This window comes from Stenella coeruleoalba (assembly GCF_951394435.1).
Source record: "Stenella coeruleoalba genome assembly, chromosome: 1".
Classification (NCBI taxonomy): domain Eukaryota; kingdom Metazoa; phylum Chordata; class Mammalia; order Artiodactyla; family Delphinidae; genus Stenella; species Stenella coeruleoalba.
Window position 1 is genome coordinate 146,930,137 of NC_137169.1, and position 22,197 is coordinate 146,952,333.

General features: G+C 50.8%; 1 protein-coding gene across 2 annotated transcripts in view; it reads right to left on the minus strand.

The window, feature by feature from the left end:
* Positions 1 to 450: 450 nt before the first annotated feature.
* PARP1 (poly(ADP-ribose) polymerase 1) overlaps positions 451 to 22,197 on the minus strand; it is a 42,552-nt gene continuing 20,805 nt past the window's right edge. The window contains exons 8-23 of one of the 2 annotated variants that reach the window (XM_079925675.1): positions 21,670 to 21,814; positions 19,891 to 20,031; positions 18,725 to 18,967; positions 18,353 to 18,421; positions 18,032 to 18,164; positions 15,994 to 16,189; positions 11,912 to 12,040; positions 8,789 to 8,872; positions 7,189 to 7,311; positions 6,510 to 6,638; positions 4,938 to 5,036; positions 4,278 to 4,430; positions 3,184 to 3,311; positions 2,339 to 2,400; positions 1,643 to 1,757; positions 451 to 1,334 (exon numbers count right to left, since the gene is read on the minus strand). In XM_079925675.1, coding sequence (XP_079781801.1) covers positions 1,253 to 1,334; positions 1,643 to 1,757; positions 2,339 to 2,400; positions 3,184 to 3,311; positions 4,278 to 4,430; positions 4,938 to 5,036; positions 6,510 to 6,638; positions 7,189 to 7,311; positions 8,789 to 8,872; positions 11,912 to 12,040; positions 15,994 to 16,189; positions 18,032 to 18,164; positions 18,353 to 18,421; positions 18,725 to 18,967; positions 19,891 to 20,031; positions 21,670 to 21,814 — 2,031 coding nt within the window. In that variant the 3' untranslated portion in view covers positions 451 to 1,252. The remainder of the gene's footprint in view (positions 1,335 to 1,642; positions 1,758 to 2,338; positions 2,401 to 3,183; positions 3,312 to 4,277; positions 4,431 to 4,937; positions 5,037 to 6,509; positions 6,639 to 7,188; positions 7,312 to 8,788; positions 8,873 to 11,911; positions 12,041 to 15,993; positions 16,190 to 18,031; positions 18,165 to 18,352; positions 18,422 to 18,724; positions 18,968 to 19,890; positions 20,032 to 21,669; positions 21,815 to 22,197) is intronic. The other variant, XM_079925676.1, reaches the window with a different exon arrangement.

Here is a 22,197-nt window from a genome sequence, read left to right on the forward strand (position 1 = left end):
CTGCTGCCTTCTCTTGCCTGTGACTCTACCTTCTAGCCCACACTTCCTGTTCTCCTCTGTAAAAGGTCAAAAGTGTCATCAGATATCATCCTGGCTCTCAGGGAACTTAAATGTAAATATTTGATAAGCACCGCACTCAAATATACAGTGGTAGTATGAGGCGATATAGTATATGTAAAATGGTACTCCATAGACTAGAACGACATGCTGACACGTGTCTCACCACCACTAAGTATCTGACAGACGGAAGAAAAAGAAGAATGCCCTCCTGTGTTTGGTTTTCTGTCACTCAGACACGGCACTCCTACTGGGCACTGCCGTTTGTTGCCTGGCACATTCTGTGGTTTCATGGATACGGGTACAAACAATCCCCCTACAGTCTTTGTGGACCTTGCACTGTGAAGATGAAAAGATCTGCACTCAGAATGAGACCAGACACACAACACACAAGTACAGAAGCCATTTCAATTTTAATTCAGAATCACTATTAGCCCTTTGGTATTCTGGTGATATAGTTCTAAGTTAGAAGACAAAATTGTTGAGAGGAAAGTTGAGAATTTCAAATGCAACTTAAAATTACTACACTACATATTCTGCGAGCTGCCACGTTCCAGTGTCTCTAGAAAAGGAAAGCACTTTTCGTTTCTAAGTATGAGAAATTGTTCATGTTCCTCCCTTTGGTCTCCCCACACTCCTCACCAAACACCACCAACAAAAAGCTAAAAGGATGACAACAAATGCAAAATAAAAAAGGAAATTTAAATAGTATGAAATTAGTTTTTATTTTAACCTCAAAATAAATGCTTAACATTTTTCCAAAACTAAAGATGAACACTTAGAAATAAGGGCGGAAGATTATTTTTTCCTTCCCTGGGGAAACCAGTGAGGCAGACGTTCTAACGTGGCTTGCAAGGTTCTTTCATTGGACTAGTCTAGACACACAGAAATACCCTCCCCAACTTTTCCTCTATTGTTAGGTGTACCTACCAGGGTTATGGCTGGAAGGAGAAAAACCCAAAGCAACCCCCGGCCCCACCCCCGCCCCGCCCCAGCAACACAAACAAGGGATTTGAAAAGTTGGGAGAATCATTTAACATGTGACCTAGCGTTCATATAAAATCCCTTCTAAGGAGGTTTAGTGAAGGTGCTATCCCTCGGCAACTCAGCTGAAGTTTCTGCCTGGTCAGTCGGTACAAAGCACGTCAGGCGGGCGAATTCACACCGCAGTCACTGGGCTGCCACGCCTCACAGCTCACCACAGGGAGGTCTTGAAGTTGAACTTCAGCTTCAGCAGATACTTCAGATTGACCTGAGCAATATCATAGACAATGTACCTGGAGGGGAAGCATGTCAAGGTACAAACGGTTCCACGCGGAGTGCACTTGCTGCGGCTAAGCCAGCCTGCTGGCCACACACTGCAAACCCTCACTGCGGGGGGGGTGGGGGGGGTGGGGGGGTGGGGGTGGGGGAAGGGCGGGGGGCGTTCAGGTCTCTCACCCCGACCAGGGAGACCACTGCGGGGAACGACACACAACAGGATAGTCTCTAGCCAGCCCACCCCAGGTTAACTGGCTGCGTATCAGTGACTCCACAGCCCCAGAACATTCCTTTGGGCTCACACAGCACACTCGTAAAAGGATACTCGTTATACAGTAGACAGGTGTCGTTAACACCAGATGAAATCCCGGTCCCAAGAGGAACCTCTACACCATCCATAGTAATACTAGCTGAAGGGTCAGGGGTAGTTTTGCCTAAACCTGCAAAACAGAAGGCGGAAGTGATATGATTTGTGGCAACAGGTGTTGAAAATGCTCCAGAGAGATGAGATCTATGTGTTCATTTAAAAGACACACAAATCCCATCCCATACTGCATCCTTCTTCCAGACATAAAGCTGTAGGTATATTATCAAGTTCCAGGGTATCAGCCTTAAATGATTTTCATAAGCATAGTAGTGGCCCTGGCCCTCTTTCTGTTGAGCAGAATTCCAAAGCCCTCGCTTCAACTAGTCAGTAGGAGGTCCTAATCATCACGGGCTACAAACTGCATCAATTCAAGAAGCTCCAGGTGCCACCAGAGGTCCCTCAATGCTGAAGCTAAGAGTCAGGTTAACACCCAGAGCCGGTGCGCCTGGGTACTGGAGCTCCAATCAGGACTCTCCTATGGCATTTGCGATACTAGTGGCAGGCATAGAGAATCTTTTTTTTTTTTTTTTTTTTTTTAAAAATGAACCTGTAATAGCTAGCCATAGGAACTGCGGCTTTGGGGGAAAGAAAGCCCCCTCCCTGCGTCATCCAGGGTGCCTGGGGCTGCAGCAGCAAGTTTCTGAAACACATTACCTTTGACACTGTGCTTGCCCTTGGGCAACTTGCTGATATGCGAAGCATGCTTCAGTTCATACCTATTTAAGAGAAGACAGGTTCAGAAGGGCCTCCAAGGTCACTGGGCTCTCAAACCAACAGTATGACTAGCAGAGCAAGGCCGCGGGAGCTGCTGAGATAAACACTCAGAGAACCCAGTCCACCTTCCATGCTAGGAAGTCCCTCCTTCTCTGGTTCTAGAAACTGACGGCGCAGCCCCTTTCGAACAGTTTATGCCCATGATCACTGCCACGGGGCCGCTTTCAGGAAAGGGCCCGTTTAGAGCTGTGGGGTGGCTGGGCATTCTGGAGGTTTCTGTCCAGCTCACGAACCTGGGACCCCTCCTGGTCTGTTACATAACCCTGCTCTCTTTGGGTTACGGTTGATAGGACCAAGGTGGACAATCAATCCAAGCTGGGCCAATCAGACTTCCTCTGCAGGGAATCTGGAACTGGGATTGAGATTCCAGTTCAATCTGAGTTGGTCTCAGACAGAAAATGTACACATCAGCAGGGGGACAGGGGCCATGAGGTGACCATCCTTTGTGCAAGTCAACCTCTCTGTTTCGCAGCCCACAGAAAGAATGGACACTGCCAGTTCCCGAGGCCTGGCTGTATTCCTGTCCTTGGTCTCGTAAGGCGTTCCTGTATCTTGTTTGCTTAACATGCGCTGGCGTCTGATACCCACTGCCTAACTGGTGGGTCCTCTTAATCACGGTGGGGAATTCTCAGGATCAACCCCCAGCCAAGGGAAGCTCTCCTTCCTACAGCTCACCCCACCCACCCCCATCAACTGCCACCAGCCCCAAAGCCAGGGTTACTCACATGTTTCCAAGGGCAACTTCTCCCAACAGGATTAAGCCTATTGGGTCTCCCTGGGATGTGTGGCAGTAGTTGGCACTCTTAGAGACCATGTCGGCGAAATAGATCCCCTTACCAAACATGTAGCCCGTCTGGAGGGATGGAAAAGGGACAGCTGAAGACCTTCTCACGGCAAGTTAGCAGCACCACCTACTACTGACTGCGTGTCCCCACTTCCCACAGCGCCCCCGGCAGGCGGTAGAGGCCCATGCTCCGGAGCAGGCTGTTCAGATCCCAGCTCTGCCGGGTACCCAGGGGCTGGGAGAAGTTACCTAATCTCTCTGGACCCCACTTCCTTCTCCGAACTGGGGGAAAGCACCCCAGGGGGCTGCTGTGAAAATTAAATGAGTTAATAACAGCTTCTTAGACCAGGGCCTGGCATGTGTGAACACCCAGTAAACATGGCTATTATATTTATTCCTTTTGGTAAGTGAAAACGAGGTTCAGAGAGATTAGGGTGTTTGCTACCACGCAGCACTCATGAGTCTGGTCATTAAGCCTCTTTGCTCCCCTCTTTTTACAAGTACAAAACGAGGGGCTTGGAAGACGAGGGGCTTGGAAGACTATTCCTAAGTCCCTGCCTGGTGGGTCACGTCTATAACCCAGCAGGTGACACAGCAATCGCTCAGGTCTGGGTCAGGCTCTACTCATTTATCGGCACATTCCACCGAGGCATGTGCTGAAGCTCAAGGAGGTCCCCCGCTGGGAGGTGGGAGAGGCAGGTCTGAACTCAGCCTGGCCTGCGGCCAAAGTCTGCTCTCTGTCAGTCAACATACCCAATTAGCATTCAAAGCAGGGCCTGGACACTCACTTCCTTTGTTCCAGAAACTCTGCTTGATACGTGTGCAGCTACGCTCTCAATAGTGAGGGTCAGGAGAGGGACATCTGGCAACATTCACCTTATCAACCATGGCTACACCTACATCTTTAAACAAGGCCCCTTATTCACCGGGGCATGTGCACTTCTCACGCAAGTACCCACAAAGCTCTGGTGGAGACAGCAGCAGAAACAGGCACTGCCCCCCCCCGCCCCCACAGCTCCCGGGCCAGGCACGTACCACAGGTGCTTCAGGTGGGGCTATCCGGAGGCCCTGGGACAGGATCCCGGCGAAGTTGGTGGTCCTGGACCCGTGCCACAGCAACCTTCGGTTATGCAGCTGCTTGAACGGCTTGTAACGCTGGCTCTCTCCTTCACGCTCTATCTTAAAGATCTGGTCGGAGCATTGAATAAAGGAGAGAGGCAGGAGGAACCACTTGTCACTCTGGTTAACTGGAGATCTGACTAGACACAGGAGAACCGACCAGCTGTCTGTCCCCAGAGCTGGAACACTTTAAGGCCTTCTGCAGTATGCAAGGTGTTTCAATCAGGCTGGGACGGAGCAACGCTGCTACTCAAGGTCCCATTTAGCAGAGACTAGCTATTAAAATTAATGCTACGTGTAGGTGCACACTTGAGGCACTTTATTTTGGATCTCTGATAACAGTTCTGATTGCAAAACTAGGTTTCGGGGTAGGAAATGTCTTTTAAAAAAACAGAATAAAAAGCCAACCCCAAACCATAGGACTATGAACTTGTGTGTTCCACAAACAACCGAGTCACTTCCTCTGGTGATTTAAAGCAAAGTTAGCTGCTCCTTTCTACCCAGGCCCAGGTCGGAGGAATGAGCAGGGAAGAGCTGGCAGGACACAAAGGGGGCAGAGGGAGGAGAGAGCCTTACATCCACGACTTCCAAGTCATATGCGTTGTGTGTGGTCGCGTGAGTGTTCTTAACATACTTCCTAATGATCTCAGCCTCTTCAGAATCTTTGTCCACCACCTAGAAGGAAGGCGCCTGGAAATTAGAGCAAGGGAGACCCCAAGAGAGCCGCACAGAGGCAGGAAGAACAATCACAGGCTCAGCTGATGCACAGGTAATAAATGGCCCACGTGGAGCCCGGGCGGGACAGAGCCAGCCTGTGTTCCGAGCCCTATCACGCTCGCTCCGGGGCAGGTGCCAGGCCAGTGCCCCCACCTCCCCAGGCATCGGCTTCTTCATCACCTATCTGGATGAGCCCAGTGTGCCTTCTGCCCTAAAACCCTGTGCTTTGGGATATCAGGAAAGCTAGAAACACGGGGCTCACTGTCTGGGAAGAGGGAGCCTCTAGAACAAGGAGCTGGCTCTCAGGTAACACTCCAGCTCACCAAGAGTTAAAACACCGGGGCCAGGAGACACCCTGCAGCCAAGACTTGCAATGAAAAGCAGCAGGGAGCCCACGGACTACAGGGGTTTTGACAATGGGGATGAATGCTCCATCTCTGGATCCTCAGGGCCGCGCACATCACGGCTCAGAGCAAACACCCACCAAATAACCATCAAGTAACGGAATCTCTGCCTAAATAAATGGGTGTGTTATGGGAAATACGACGTGTGTTCTCTTACATTTTCATACTCTTATCCAAAGTTAAGAGAATTCAGGAATTCTGGTCTTCCTCGTTGCCTCTTAATTAAAGGGCTTCAGAATCATAGATGGAGAGAATAACAACCCCTTCACGAAGAACCAGGCCGTTTGGTGTCCTACCCTGCATACACCCACAGACCTGTACTTTGTCCTAAGCACGGAGCAAAGACTCTTTCAGTGACGTAAACACACAACACCAGGCTCAACAGATCCTGGTGCACTTGAACCTCCTAACACTGCAGGGAAGGACACGGGGGCTGAGGAAGAGAGATGTGAGACTGGGCTCAAGGCCAGGGCAAGCTCGGAGCTGAGGCAAAAACTTCTCCTCCGGGTGGCTTAGGCAGGGTGATTGCTGCCCAAGCCTCCAGCACACCCAAGTTCAACGACTATGTGCACCAGTCGAAGAGCCACTTCGACTCCAGAGGACATGAACCCAGGCACCACAGTTTTATTACAGCTGCCGTCAGGCACCTCTACGTCTCAAGTAGGATACCAGTAACAGATCCTGCAGAGTTCACACCTCAACAACCTCCAAAAACAGAGACCCTCTCTAGATGAAGGGGAAAAACAAAACTTTAAGGCCCCACAAAAACAGGTCTTTACACTCAGTTGAGGCCGCGAACTGGAAGTCTGCCTCACAAACAAGGTGCTTCTTTACCGGTGAAACGCTCTGAGGTTCTCAGAGTATCACAAGCAGCAACACCTGGGAACCTGTTAGGACAGTCAATCTTCGGACCCCAGCAATCTGTCCTAACAAGCTCTCCAGGAGATGCTGACGCACATTCAGGTTTGGGGACCACTGCTCTTGGGATGAAGGGTTTGGATGCTTCAGAAAGGGCAGGCCCTGTTACCATAATGTCAGTTCTGAGCTTCTCATAGTTGACATCAATGGGGTCCTTGCTGCTGTCATCAGAACCACCCCTGAGCAGACTGTAGGCCACCTCGATGTCCAGCAGGTTGTCGAGCATTTCCACCTTGGCCTGGAGGAACACAAGAAAAACCCTGAGCTAAGGACCAAGGTGAGGGAGAAAGACTCACCCAGGTAACGTCCAACACAGAGAGTGACGAGGTGCCTCCTAGCTGCTCAGGGACAGCCCGCCATCTGTTCGCAGATGAACACTCCTAAGGATTTCTGGAATGCTAAGGAGGCTGGGAGAAGAGGCAGAAGCCACACGGTGATGGTAAGAACGGTCTTTCCTCTTGCACGCACTGGTTGACAGGTGGGGACTGATCACTGGCTCCCTTATGAAGCAGGGAGGGAAAGCAGGGAGGAAGACGCTCCCTCTCTCCTAAGGCTCCTTTTCCCCAGACTGACGTGGTCCAGGAAGGGCAGGAAAAACCAACCGTTCTACCCTTGGGCAGGCTCCTAATAGGGGTAGAAACCCCACTTCAAAACGAGGGCCCAGTCGTGGGCCTCCAGCACTGGCCGCTGCCCCCAGGGATCGTGACATGGAGGGGCAGTGGCACGGGAGCGACACCCAGCCCTGCAAAGCCCGGGACCCGGGGCTCCCTGCTGGACCTCGGTGCTACCTGCACGCTGTCTGAGTTGCTCAGGAGCGGAGGCTTCTTCATCCCGAAGTCGTGGGGGATCAGGGTGTAGAAGCGATTTGAGAGGTCCAGGATCTGGGAGTCGCTGCTGCCCTGGGACAGTACCTTTAGGAGAGGGGACAGAGGGAACAGACTGAAGCAGCACTGAGTCCCCAGCACCTGGCCGGGCTTTCTCCTCTGGACGCTGGGTGCCGCAGCCGAGTCCTGAGGCAGCCTGCGGTGCACGCGGGCCAGGAAACCTCCTTCCTGGGGTGCCACTCAGCTGGGCGGTGGCAGGATCTCATCCTCAAACTGTGTGGCTTGGCACACACGGGGCTTCTCGTACACAACTTCACTTGTACAGAGAGCTGTGTAGTCACAGACACATAAACCTCCACCACTCCGCAAAACGTCACCTGCGGCATCTAGGTGGTGGGCTCGTAGCTTTCAACTTTTTGTATGTTTGTAAACATTTCATAATAAAATGTTGAAAGGGAGAAAAACCCCCACTGCTACCAAATTCAGTCAGGCCCCTTTGGCCACTGACCTTCATCTTTAAGGTGGGGAATTTGTCCTTGGTGCCCCCAGAGGGCCAGGGCCAGGCACAGAAAGGCGAGCCCCTCCCTATGCTACGATGCCAATTAGCGCTCTATGCAGAAGGTGCTCAGTAAACGCACAAAGAAATGGAGGAGCTGGACTAGTCACTGCAAACTTGGCAGACACCCTCGGGGCCTACAGGATGGCAGGGGGGCAATGACTCGGCACCCTGCGGGCACGAAGCTCCAAGTCTGCTTCTCACCGTGACACGGTCTTGTCCACACCCTAAACCTCTGCCTGTGCTGCAGTTTGCTCTGTGCTATGGGCAAAGGACACCACTCCAGCCCCTCCGCCTGAACATTCTGGAACAGGAAAGAGCCTGGGCTGAGGAAAGCCTTCCAGGTCTCAGGCAGTGGGTAACAAGGAAAGGGGTCACTGCTCAGGACTGGCTGTAACCAGATTTAATGGCTACATTTCAGGGCCTCCTCTCCAGCACCAGCCGGAGCCCACCTCCCTGGTCCTACGTGAGTTTCCTGTTTGCTTTTCTTCTTTCACACGCCACTCCCAAATACAAGTGGAGCCCTCCAGCCCCTTCAGGGCAGAGGCTTAAAACAGGCTCTGGGGACTGGGGGACGTTGGAAATGCTCAGCAAATTGATGTTGAATGAACATAAATGAGAGAAAGACAATATTTAACTTCCTATTTGATGATTTCTTAGTAACTGCAAAATAAACTCAGCTTCTCTTACGGACACACAAAATAAAAATCAGAACATTTCTATGAGGCAGGAGAACGAAATTCCTCATTAGGCGTATAGGGAGTTTACTGCATAGCTGATAACTGAAAACACCGCTAAATCATCAGTACTGTGACCATCTTTTCGCAAGTGGCAGGCACTTGTCATACTTGTTGAACTGAAAACATCTAAATCATCATGAATCAGTATGCCTGTTTCATGTAACCTTGAGTAAATGTACTGCTCTGTGCTCTCCACTGCCCCCCTGCCGTGACAGGGCAGCCAGGAGACCCCCTGGGCAGCTGGAGGAGAGGTCGGTCCCTCGCTTACCTGCTGGACCTCACTAAGGATGGAGTACGCAGCCTGGATCTGCCTTTTGCTCAGCTTCCCCAAGGGCATCTTCTGAAGGTCAATCTGAGGAGACAGGGGTATTTTTCCCTTTGAAAGCACTGTGCAGGGAGATGATGGGAGAGCTGGACCAAGCGGCACCCCAGGCCTCCTGGGCCCTTACAGAAGCAGTCACAAGTCTTTCTGGTCCTCCCGGGGACACCCGGTGACCCAGCTCCATGGGCTTTGCAGCCTCGCCCCCACTGCAGGGGACAGGAGTCTGGGAGGGAAGATTCTGGCTCACTGCCATTTGCGGCAGGGAAAAGCCAAGCAGGGCTCGCCCACCCCTGCACTCAGTCTGAAACAGCCCCACGCTTCTGGAAGAAGGTGACACAGCAGGACTCCCATCTAATTCCAAAGTGAGGACGAAGGTGCACCCTCCCTGGGGTCTCAGAGCCAAGGCCATTCCCACCCGGAAAATAAGAACCATAAAGCGGTGAAAATTATTTTTCAGAGGACACACCCCTGAACATACATGCTTACACCAAATCAACAGTGTGCCCTTCAAATCAGTCACCCCAAAGGTTAAACATCCGTCCCTACGACAGTGCTGCTCACAATACCTTGGGAACCAGCATCCAGGGAGGTGGCAAGCTGGCTGCAGCGGCAGAAGCGTGAACTCTGGGGGCCGAGGCCTGGTCGCCAGCTAGTGGGCGAGGCACCCGCTCCCCGTGGGAGCGACCTGCCCGAAAGCTGCCTCGGCCCCTCTCCCGCCTCAGTGCCGCACGGGGCCCCTCACCCTGAAACCGGAGCCACTGTCTCCAGGGCTGTTCCCAGTGGACCCTCTGAGCTCCCGGCCCCAGCACTGCACCTTGCCCGTCTTGACATCTCCAGCACCTGCAGGGCCTGGAACAAAGACTGGGCTGGATAAGCACTTGAGAGATGAGACCACCACGCCGATTAACTGAAACAGGATGTGAAAGTGCTCACAGCCCATGAGGAACCGATCAGGGGCCAGTGGTGACAGCGTCTAATGATGACAAGCTATGGCACGTCAGCGTCTCTGTACCCTCAGTACTGTCCATCCCCAGGAGAGAGCCGGTTTCTGGGAAGAGTTAAATAGTTGGTGCTCAGTCCGGGGAAGGAGGTGGGTAATGTATTCTGAGCCAAGACCACAGTAAAATAAAAGAACAGAGTGACCTTAGCATGGACTGAGTTGGCTCTAAAGCAATTCTAAAGAAGGAACTCCGGAAGATGCTCTGACCAAGGGCGGTGTGACCAGAGTGAGAGCACATGCTCTGAGGGGAGCGGCTTCCCTGAGCTGTCTCATTTCGGTGTTTATTTAAAAAAAGACCTGGTGTCTCTAACCGACACCCTCAACACACACACACACACAAAGGCCACAAGAACAGGAACAGGGCTCAACCAACACAAGCTGCCTCCCCTCCCGACTGTGGGCTGGGGGCAGGGGCTCCACAGCAGCTGCGTTTAGGGAGAAAGTGAAAAGTGGGGGAGATGCCTTGGGGTCAGGGCACTGAGAGCCACAGCTGCAGCCAGAGGGAGGCTTCGAGAGCTGTAGACAGGACTCTGGATACAGCACACACCCTCCCGACCTCAGCTGGGACTCTGCTCTGGGCTCAGGACGCACCCGCCTTACAGGGAGCGTAAGGGAGCGCTCAGTTCCCCTGGGCACCATGTTTACTCATCTACCTGGCCACCCAGTCCCACGTGGAGCCCATCAGGCTGGGAGCGGGCGCCCCCCTCTCCACATTCTCAACACAGGCTGCCTTCCAGCAGCAGGCCCCTGGCCCTCTGCCTCCTCTTATCAACTAGTTCCCTGCCTTGAGTGTAAAACAAGCTAAAAAAAAAAAAAAAAAAGTCATTTTCACAGAAAGAGACTGGGTCTGATCACAGTTGAGAAATTCTATGAATCACAGATAAGCCAGAGCACAGGAAGCCGGAAATGATACGTGGGACATTTCTTTTGAAACGTTAATGAAATGAAGTTGCCTCCTGCCCTCCTCCCCGCCTCCGCACATCTCGCTGCCAGCATTCCTGGGGAGCCCACCCACAAGCTGTTCAAACTAGTCAGACCTCCCAGACAGAAGTTGGGTTGTTTATCTGTTTGAACAAGACATCCGCACAAGCCCTGGCTATCTTCAAACCCATTAGGGGTTTCCTAGGAGGTGACCCAACACTCAGTTTTCTAACAACAGTGGAGCCTGAGCAGTCCTGCCAGGCTGAGCTCCAGACACGGAGATGCGGGGCTGAGGAAGAGAGGCTGCCAGTGGTTTATACCACTCAGATTCTTTCCGCCCCCCTCCAAGGCTGCCGGGAGCCTCTAGGAAGGCCCTGGGAAGAGGCAGGGAGGGAGCCAGCCGGCGAAGGGGCGTAATGGCCAAGGCCGATCTGCAATTCTTGCTCTCTCGGCTGGTCCCTGCTTGTTTTTCAGAGCAGCCTGAAGCTTCTGGGCTCGGTGGCTGGAGAAGAGGGGAGAGTCTGTTTGCCAGCCAGATACCAGCAGTGCCTGGACGACCTCTGTGGGAATGCCCCTTGGGTGAGCACTCAAGACCTCTGATGCCAGAGGCAGCAAGAAGAAGGGGCCCTTCTGCACTCATTTCCCAGGGAAACAAACTGAAAACGCCTGGCCTTGGCCAGCACCCCGCCACTTTCCCTGGACAAAAACAAATACCATCACCCCCATCCCACCCAGCCCAATTTCTCCTTAAAAACAGCTGGTATGAATTTTATCTGATGAAGCAAGTGTCAGAAGCGCTCTGCATTTCTGTCAATGCTGGTTACAGGAGTTCTTTTACCGTAAGTGGGCTATGTCTTGGACTTCCCATGACAGCCCCAGGTGGCCCGTTTGGTTGGGTCACGAAAGACCATGCCCACGCTCCATCATGGCAACGAGGGGAAAAGCGCAAGTGGGTCTAGGGACCCAGGGGACAACACACCATCTATTTCACAGCAGGCCAACGATCCTCTGCAAAAGAGCACGCACCCCAGGCCTCAGAGCTCCTGCATGTCTCAGGCTGAAGACCAGCCACCAAACTCGTTGCCAACTCGGCACTCAAATCATCAACCCCAGCAAACGCTCACAAATAAAACAGAAAGTGCAGTAACCTCATACTCCACCATGGCTTTCTTCATACTTTCCACATCAAAGATCATCTTAATGAGGTCCTGCACTGGCTTGGGGAGCTTGGACTTGGTGCCAGGGTTTACCGTCAGCTTCTTTACTGCCTCTTCATCCTTTAGGGAAAAAGAAAATCAGGAAGGGACACAATTAAACAACCTAAGCAAAGTGGTGGTGGTATTTGGCAGAGAAAGGACACAGGATGGAGCGTCACCAGCCAAAAAAAAATAGCTGAGTGTTAATCAAAAAGGCTTGGCGTTAGTTGCCAGGAGAAGCATGTATGCGTGTGTACAGGACCAGATACTTGCTGTGCACCCCTCCAGGTCCTCCTGGCTGCTCCAGATTCTCACTCCAGACGCCACTGAAGCATCCAGCTCTGTACAGGCAGACCCGCAGGCACCCACACTCCCCTCACGTCCTCACGTCCTCACCTCCTCCCTCACTGCCTCCCATGCCGGGGGTGCTGGTGCCCTGTGCCTGGGAACCTGCCCGGGGCCCATTCCTGCCCAACCTGGAAGTGCTGGGCAGCTATGAGGGTGATCCTTGGACCCAGGGGACACTGGACTGATGGACAAATCTTGTCTCCTTTCTTCTCTTGCCCTGCCTCCCCAAAGACTGAATCCACACAGCATTCTCTATAGTGCCAGAGGACCACGCTAACAGTCCGGCTTCCCGCCAGGCAGCTAAAGCGCATCCCAGCATCAACCCTCCCAAGTCTGCACCCCTCACCCCAGTTCCCTGGGACTGCTCTTCCCAATATTCTACTAGCACAGGACTTCACCCCTGCCATCCGGGGAATCCAGGCTGAGCCAAGACCCGGCTATGCTGAAAACGCCTTAATCCTTCTCACGTTTGAACCCACAAGGGCAGGGACTATGACCATCACGGTGTCCCCTAACAACTAACGGTGTTTGGTATTTGTTTTGAATGAAGGTAACTGGCATTGGGCCTTGAGCCTGGACTCTGCCTGGCTTAACAAAGCTGCAGAGGAACCTGTGTGCTAGTGTTCAGGGCTGCTGCTGTCAGGGGCACAATACATCTACTCTTGATGCGGAAACACAAGTCTTAGATGCATTCTTATCCTCTAGCTCAGCGGTCCCCAATCTTTTTGGCACCAGGGACCGGTTTTGTGGAAGACAATTTTTCCACGGACTGGGGGTGGGGGAATGGTTTCGGGATGATTCAGGTGCATTACGTTTATTGTGCACTTTATTTCTATTATTAGTACACTGTAATATATAATGAAATAATTATACAACTCACCATAATGCAGAATCAGTGGGAGCCCCGAGCTTGATTTCACTTGCCACTCACTGGTAGGGTTTTGATATGAGTCTGCAAGCAACTGATTTATTATGGTCTCTGTGCAGTCAAACCTCTCTGCTAATGATGATCTGTATTTGCAGCCACTCCCCAGAGCTGGCATCACCGCCTCAGCTCCACCTCGGATCATCGGGCATTAGATTCTCATAAGGAGCACGCAACCTGGATCCCTTGCGCACGCAGTTCACAGTAGGGTTCGCACTCCTATGAGAATCTAACGCCGTCGCTGATCTGACAGGGGCGGAGCTCAGGCGGTAACGGGAGCGCCTGTAAATACAGATGAAGCTTGGCTCGCTCGCCTGCCCCTCACATCCTGCTGTGCGGCCCGGTTCCTAGTAGGTACTGGTCCATGGCCCAGGGATTGGGGACCCCTGCTGTAGCTGTAACTTCACTGAAGGCAAACTATTAGTATGTTAAAAAGCCTTATTTAAACACGTATACTCTGTGACCCGGTAACTCGATCTCTAATGATAACAAGCACAGAGATAAGTATATCAACATCATTATAGCAAATACCTGGGAATAATCTAAGTATCTAATTGGGGCATGGGAGGGTGTTGTTTGGTAAATCACAAATAATGGCCACCCACAGGATGGAATTCTATACAGACTTAAGAAATGATGCTCTAGTTCAGTGCAGTTTAATACAGTAGTCACTGGTTTTGACATGTGGCCACTCTGAATTGAGCGGTGTTGTAAGAGCTAAAAATACACCAGCTCTCAAATATTCAGTTAAAAAAAAAGGTAAAAATATCTCAATGATATTAACATATCAAAATGATAATATTTTGGATATTCTGGGTTAAACACATAACTAGTATTAATTTCACTGTTTCAATTTGCTTTTTAAAATGTAGCTACTAGAATATTTAAAATTGCCTAAGTGGCTGCCTATCTCTCTCTGTTGGACAGCATTGCTCTAGAAGACATGGGGAAATGCTCCGAGAACAGTAAGGCCAAAAGCTGGTGGTGAAAATACAGTACGTAGGGAAAGACTCCAGCGTTACATTGGGGAAAAGTAGCTGTGAAGTAAAAGAAGTATATAAAGACATACACCATGATTTTAATTCTTTGTGCCTCTGTCGTTCTCAAAATTTTCTAAAACAAATACAGTTGACCCTTGAGCAACTCAGGAACTAAGGGCATTAACCTTCTGTGCAGTCGAAAATCCAAGAATAACAGAGTTGGTCCTCCATATTCCTGGTTTCTCCCTATCCTCAGTGCTGCATCCGTGGATTCAACCAACCACGGATTGTGTGGAACTGTAGTATTTACTAATGAAAAAAATTCCACATGTAAGTGGACCCATGCAGTTCAAACCTGTGTTGCTCAACTGTATATATTTTTGAAATGGGAAAAATAAACTCACTAGGGGGCACTGCTGAGTTAGACCAAGTCTGTGCAACTCTAAACTCCCAAGTTCTCCACCTCAACATTATACAAGAGCTAATTTCTATTTTTAATGGTAGAGCTCATGACACTCTCTATAAACTAGAGAATTCTCCCTTTAAGACATGTTAGGCCTCAAAAATTTGGAATTAAATCTGTACCATCTACAAATCTCTTTCTTTCTACAATATAAGCGTGCACCACTCCCCATTATAAAAGCAGTAAGTTTTCATATAAAAACAAGGTGGGACTTCCCTGGTGGCACAGTGGTTAAGAATCTGTCTGCCAATGCAGGGGACACGGGTTTGATCCCTGGTCCGGGAAGATCCCACGGGCTGCGGACCAACTAAGCCCGTGGACCACAACCACGGAGCCTGCGCTCTAGAGCCCGCGAGCCACAACTACCGAAGCCCACGTGCTGCAACTACTGAAGCCCGCCCACCACAACGAAGAGTAGCCCCTGCTCGCTGCAGCTAGAGAAAGCCCACATGCAGCAACGTAGACCCAACACAGCCAAAAATAAAAATAAAATAAAATAAAAACAAGGTAAGCATTTTGTGAAAACCAATGGCCACCAAAGTAGCAACAAATATAAATAATGGGAAATTATTAGGAAATAATTTGGGACTAAAAACTGGGACCTACTGGAGCATGTCAAGTCACTATAATTCTATCTTGATGGTAAAGCAAGTCGCGTGATCTATGATTCAACATAGCTTCAGATAAGAAACCTCACCTGGAATCTGTGAATTACTCCCTGTCATGTTTAGGGAGCAACTTCAAAGACCGTTCCTCCTTGACAGTCTTAAAAATGCTTACACTGCTTGTTCTCATCTAAGCGCCATCTCCTATTTCACGGGGTAGATTCTATTCATGAAAGGGTGCTGGATTTTATGAAATGCTTTTTCTATGTTTATCAGGATGACTATGTGGCTTCTGTCCTTTATTCTATTCACGTTACATTACATGGACTTGACTTCCATGTTGAACCAACCTTGCATTCCTGGGATAAATCCCACTCAGTCATGGTGCATAAATCCTCAAGTGCTGCTAGACTCGGTTTGTTAGTATTTTGTTGAGGATTTTGCATCTATATTTATAAGGATATTGGACTGGAGTTTTCTCGGGATGTCTTTGTTCGTCTTTGGTATCAGGATAATACTGGTCTCACATAATGAGTTGAAGAGTGTTTCCTCCTCTTCTCTCTCTTGGAAAAGTTTATGAAGGACCAGTATTAATTCTTTAACCATTTGATAAGATTCACCAATGATGCCATCTGTTCCATGGCATGTTTTTAAAAGAATAGTGTCCCTTCCTTTTATCAGAACTAGAAGGTGTAAGAGCATTAAGTGATTACCTGGCCATAGTCAATCTCCAGAGGGTAGAACTTTTTGGGGTGTTTTGTGAAGTTTTTGGAGTGCCAGGCATTCCCGGTTTTCTCTTCATATAATTTCGTAAAATGCTCAATGGCCTCCTCCTTGGATGGCATCTGCTCCAGTTTGTTACTACCAATTACCGTGCCCACGCGGCCCCAGGACCTGAATATCCAATACCTGTGGGAGGAGAGGAGGAACACCAGATACAAATTCAAGGGTCAGCCTGTTGTACTTCAGGATGAGTTTCCCTTCCCTGCCATTCCCCTTGAGGGAGAAACAACTGCAAACACCCCAAAATGATGGTGACTGACAAAGAGGAACAAAAGCAACTGGTATTACAATGAAGGACCTTAATTTTACTTTGATTAAACTGAGTGTTGTAAGTTTAGAGTAATTTAAAAATGCCCTTCCAAATCATATTGGCAAATGGGCTATAAAAAGTACCAAAGAACAGGTGTTAACCTTGTATCTGGCAGCCAAACTTGAGGAGTAAATCCTGAGGCCTACAGAACTTTACATAAGAGTATCCAATTCTTCTCCCCAAAGAAACACAGCAAGCAACACTTGGAAGTCATGCGTCCAAGGTGATGCAACCATCAACGACGTGTGTTAAAAATAATGAAGAACCTTTGGCTCAGATCAGAGGCTGAGATGTGATGAAATGGGAGGGGGCGGGCCACTGGCCTGCAGGGTCAGCCACCTACAGACCCAGGCTAGCGTCTTCAGTTTCTATCTCAATCTAGGGCCAAGTCTTGGGTACCCTGTGGGCTGTGCTGCCTAGCTTTGGGCGAGTTCATTTTTTTTAGTGGAAATCATGCATAAGTTAAATTTTACATCACAATAAACACAGATATATTGGAAATCCAGAAAGATGTGGATGCATTTTAAAAATAAAACCAGAGATTTCAAAGAAGATTTGGGGCTTCCTGCTGGCTTTCTGGGCTACTGCCCAGAGAAATACAAATTCATTCTCTGCTGGGTTATTTCCCTCTGGAAATGTTTGGAAGACACTACGCTGACCTATCCTGAAAAAAACCTTCTAGCAGCCCACACTGTCCTTTCCCTCTAAAAACCAATAAATCTAGGCCACCAGAATAACGCCCATGTCCAAAATCACCATTAGAATTTGCTTGCTGGAGGTGGACAGTTCTGTTCTCATTTGCTTGTTGTTTAACACACTCTGGCACTCAGCACATTTCCACAAAAACCCTATCCCTTCTCCTGCACTCCAGTACACATCTAGCTTTTGGAAGGTATGTTTTACAAGCAAGATACCCTACTTCGACCTTCTAATCTCCAGCAAGAGTAGGTAGTAAAGTAAATGACACAGGCTTTTATTTCTTCAGAAATTTTAAGTAGCCACACAGATATTGTGTGCTCTTTTAAGGGTCACTTCTGACATCCACATTTTCAATGAAAGGTTTGGTGAGATGTGAAGAGCCTGAGCCTGCCAGTGCCTACAACCTGCGGCTGGCCAAGATGCACCGGGCGCTGACTGTATCTCCCGGGGGCTGCCACTCTCACAGGGGTTTTGCCTTTCAACAAGGAAAGCTTTTTGGATCTCCTGGAGTTCCAATGTGTAAACTGTTTTCATTTGCTAAAAAGGAAAGGTCAGTTTAATATACGAAAGTGCTCCCCCCACCTTCCCCACTTACATGCAGCTCCTGTTCTGTGCTGGCTGCAATGAGGGCCCATCGACTTGGCAGACAACTGCCCGTACTAGTAAAGTGTGCGTGGCCAAGCCAGCCCAGTCACTCAGCACCCCAGAACTGGCTCTTACCTGCCTCCACTATGTTCAAAATAAAACAGATGCAAACCCAAACGCCTTTAGTAACGGGGGAGCCCGAGGTAACACTGATGAGTGAGGACAGAAAGGCTGTCTGGGGGCGAGGGCCTCTTCCCTCCCTCACTGCAGGTCTCACGACACACCCATGCTCTTCATGAGGCGGCTGGCTTCCCAGGAGCACTGAGAGCCTCTCAGGAGCACAGCTCTGCTGGACACTCCCGCCCTCGGCACACCTGCTCTCTTTGTCATCCTCCAGGAGCTGCAGCTTGTAATAGGAGTTGGTTCCCTTAACGATGTCCACCAGGCCAAGGGTGGCGCTGAAGACCTTCCCGCCTTTCTCCAGGACGTGTGCGCTGTGTTCCAGACCTGTCACGGACAGAGCTCCTGTGATGAGTCTCACAGGGAGAAGGGGGTCTGTGGGCTCCCCACAAGACGTGTGCGTTCTCAGGACCGGGGAGCCTTGAGGCCAGAGGGCGAGGCGCAGCCCTGTCCCACATGGTTTCCCTCATCAACGGGGTGCCCACAGCTCACTCTGCTCACTCCCGTTCCCTTACCAGAATCAGGGTCGACAGCTGCTCCTCCTTTAAGAGTTAATTTCATTCTCTTTTCAGATTTGTTGGTACCTTGGAAGGGGATAGAGAAGTGCAAACATTAAATTAAAAATAAATAAAAAGGAAGGGGAAGGTAGCAGGCAGGGCGAGTGGGTCACCTTCACCTGTGTCAGATGTCAACATGGCATCTGTGTGCTGCCTCGCACCATCCTGCGCCCAGGGAAAACGAATGAGAAAACTGGTGTGGGCAGCGTTCAAAAGACCATTTGGGCGCAAAGGGAGAGGCTGTGCACAGGCGGACCTGGCCAGCCTGGCAGAGGCCACGGCCCCCGGCAGGATGGGGCCACGGCAGGGCGGGGCAGCTCGGGGCCTCACCTTCCTCCTTGACGGGGCCCTTGCTCTTCTTGGAGAGCACAGCCCCCGACTTCCCCTTTGGGGCCACAGCTTCAACAGGCTCTGCCTTCACCTCAGCCCCCCAGGGGGACAAGAGGTGGGTTGAGAGCAACTCCTGAAGGCTCTTGGTCGAGGTGGAGATGTCCTGGAGGAAATCCTCAGACACGACGCGGACGTTAGCTTCTTTTACTTCCTCCATCTTTTTATTCATCTTGTCGACCTCCTCTGTTCAAATCGGAGGGAAAGAACTTTGAAATCTCAAATCACTACACAGTTATTACTTGCTGGGTACTTCCCAACCCTCGTCACCCACAGCTCTCCTCTCCTTCAAAATCTAGTGCTTGGGGCTTCCCTGGTGGCACAGTGGTTGGGAGTCCGCCTGTTGATGCAGGGGACACGGGTTCGTGCCCCGTCCGGGAAGATCCCACATGCCGCGGAGCGGCTGGGCCCGTGAGCCACGGCCGCTGAGCCTGTGCGTCCGGAGCCTGTGCTCCGCAACGCGAGAGGCCACAGCAGTGAGAGGCCCGCGTACCTCAAAAAAAAAAAAAAAAAAAAAAAAAAAAATCTAGTGCTTGGGGCCTTGGTTCATTTCCACAATCGTCTCTCACCAGCAACATCCCCCTTTTTCTAAGGTGCGATGAGTGAGAGCTGCTTTCTCCAAACCCTTCTACAGAACGAGATGTTAATAGGTATTACATACAGAAAGGAGGTCAGATTCCTATGGGAAGAGCGGTGTACTGTTTTCTGGTCTTGGAAACTCACAATGGTCGTCGGCATATTAAGCCTGCAAAGAAGCCTGTTCACCTTCGTTTAACTCTGCATTTTCCAAACTTGCTTAAGCTGTGAACTTTTTGCCTGGAGGCAAGCCAACCAACATCTTGTGAACAAGGTGAGAAGAGTGGGCTGTTACAGTCTTTACTTGGGAGTTTTCGGTACGTGAATATAGACCACAGCATGGAGCAGCAGTGCCAAGTACAAGTGCCCACACCCCTTTCCAGAGGACCTGAACAATGCCAGCCATGATAAGAGACACAGTTTTGGGGTCCCTCTGTGTGTCGGACCCTGCGCTCGGCACTTCACCTCGTTTAATTCTCAACACCACCATGAGAGACAAAGATCCCTCTGGTTCACAGGCAGACTGAACTCACTTTTGCTACTGATGCACAGGGAGGCCTTGTTGACGGTCCCTGTCAACTTCCCCCCGAGTTTCTCGATTGTGGCCTTCACTTCATCCTTGTTCCGGGAGAGTTTCCCAAGAGTCAGGATCTTCATGTTGGATAACGGCTTGTCTGGGATGGGAGAAAAGGATCACTAGGCAGGGCTGCTGCCCAGGGTGGAGGGTGGGAGCAGGAGACCAGGCAGCAGCTCCCAGGGGAAAGCCAGACCGGCTGCAAGGCCCCCGAACGGCCTCAGCACCCTCTCTGATCAGGGAGAAAGGGATCTCCTTGAGGAGAAGTCTACATAAACAGAAGAAAAGAGTAAGAGTAGCAGGAAAGCAGAGGACAGGATAGCAACCTGTACGCAGTCCTCAGCACAGAAAGGACCGGCCAGGGAGAAGCCGTGCACTGACACTGCTCCACAGTAGGCCTCGAGCAGAGGTGGCCGGGGGCGCCCTGGGTCTGCTCCACAGACAGACGAGGAAGACCAGGAGGCCGGCCAGCGGGTGGGACGCCGGGGTCACGTGAACTCCCGATTTCCTTCTGTTATTCTGTTCCCACCCCATGCCTAAAAGCAAACTACAGTTCTCACAGGATGCTTATTAATCAACCCCATTAAAAAAACAAGCCTTGGGGAATTCCCTGGCAGTCCAGTGGTTAGGGCTCCACGCTTCCACTGCAGGGAGCATGGGTTCGATCCCTGGTTGGAGAGCTAAGACTCTGCATGCCGTGCGGCGTGGCCAAAAAAAATTAGAAAAGTAGCCTTGTCCACGGCAGTCACTGAGAGCTTTGGTCAGCATGGCCACACTGAGCAGAGAGAACTGACTCAGGCACCAAGAACGCTGGCATTTTAGGTATTTGGCGCTGATCCCGCCAGAAAGACCTGGGTCAGGGGTGTGCCTTCTGTTTGTTGCAAACGGGAACATACAGAGCTGGTTACACATTTCCACAAGAGATGCTGTGGGGAGGAGTCCTTTAAGCTGTCCCTGTGAGGGAGAACAACTAGGGATACCCGTAGGGTTTAACTGAAAGTTGGCCGAGGTCTCTGCAGGGAACGGAATCACTTAGCTGTGAACTGCAAGTAAGGGGAAAGCAGAAGGGACCCTCAGGGCAGGGCCCGGACGTCGACCCCGCCTGGCCCACCACACCTGCTCTTGGACCCAGGCTGCAAGCAGCAGGTTGAACTCGGGATGACCACCCACACGCCCCCTCCCCAGAGGATGGAGGGAGGTCACTGCTGGGCTCGCGTTCACAGAAGAATCCTCATCCTCCACCCAGCACACGGTGGCCATGACCATTAGACTACGCCACACGTGTCCCTGAGTAAACAGACAGCAGTACCTTCTGCCACAAAAACACAAACTCATCTCACTGCCTTTGTTGGTGTGGAGTACTTCTCGCTGACACTGATCACAACAAGTACGGCAAGTCTCTGCAGGTGACAGAGACCTAGCAGCACATCAGGCTCAGGATGAACGGTGGGGGCAGGGCTGCCCGGAAGCACAAGGCTGAGCCCGGGAATGCTGCTCTGTGGCGCAGTGCAGTCAGGCAGGAGAGCCTGAATGCCCCTTGCAGGTAACTGTCTCCCTGGCCTTTCTCAGAAGCCCCCCTCCCCAACCTACCTCCTCCTGCTGGGGGTGGGATGGGGAGAACAAGGGCAGAGCTTCTCCCCAGGATCAGCCAGCGAAGAACCCAGACGGACGCCCTCTCCACCCTAAGCTCAGGGCCCCAGTCCCCCCACCCTCCCCCGAGGCTGGCCCGGAGCTGCACCTGGGGGAGCGGAGTTCACAGTGGTGGGCGCTGAGGCTGCAGAGGGCAGGGGTGCTGCCGCCAGTGGGGTGCTGGTCTCTGGGGGGAATATACGGTCCTGCTTTCGGATCTTCAATTTCTTGAGGTAAGAGATTTCTCGGAATTCCTAAAGAGTGTAAGTTTTAGTTAAGAAACCAGTTCTCCCTTGAAATAACCACCTGATAAAGAACTTAAGAATCTTTTTCTTCTTATGATAAAGAATAACACAAAATAGGAAAATTTGAGGCTTTTAGTATGAAATACAGTATTACTGCTGCTACGGTGCTTATCTGCAGTACTTCTACATTTATAATACAGCTGGTACCGTGACGCTTGAAGAGAAAAACTATTTTCCTTAAAAAAACAAAAACAAAACCAACAAAAAAACCCAGTTGATAATCTGGTCAGGGAACCACTGCTGGAACCTGATTACAACCCCCAGGTCTCATTCTGGAGTTGTTCCCCTCAAGAATGAAGAGGCCTCTTCCTGGGGTCGTATGTCCATTCCAC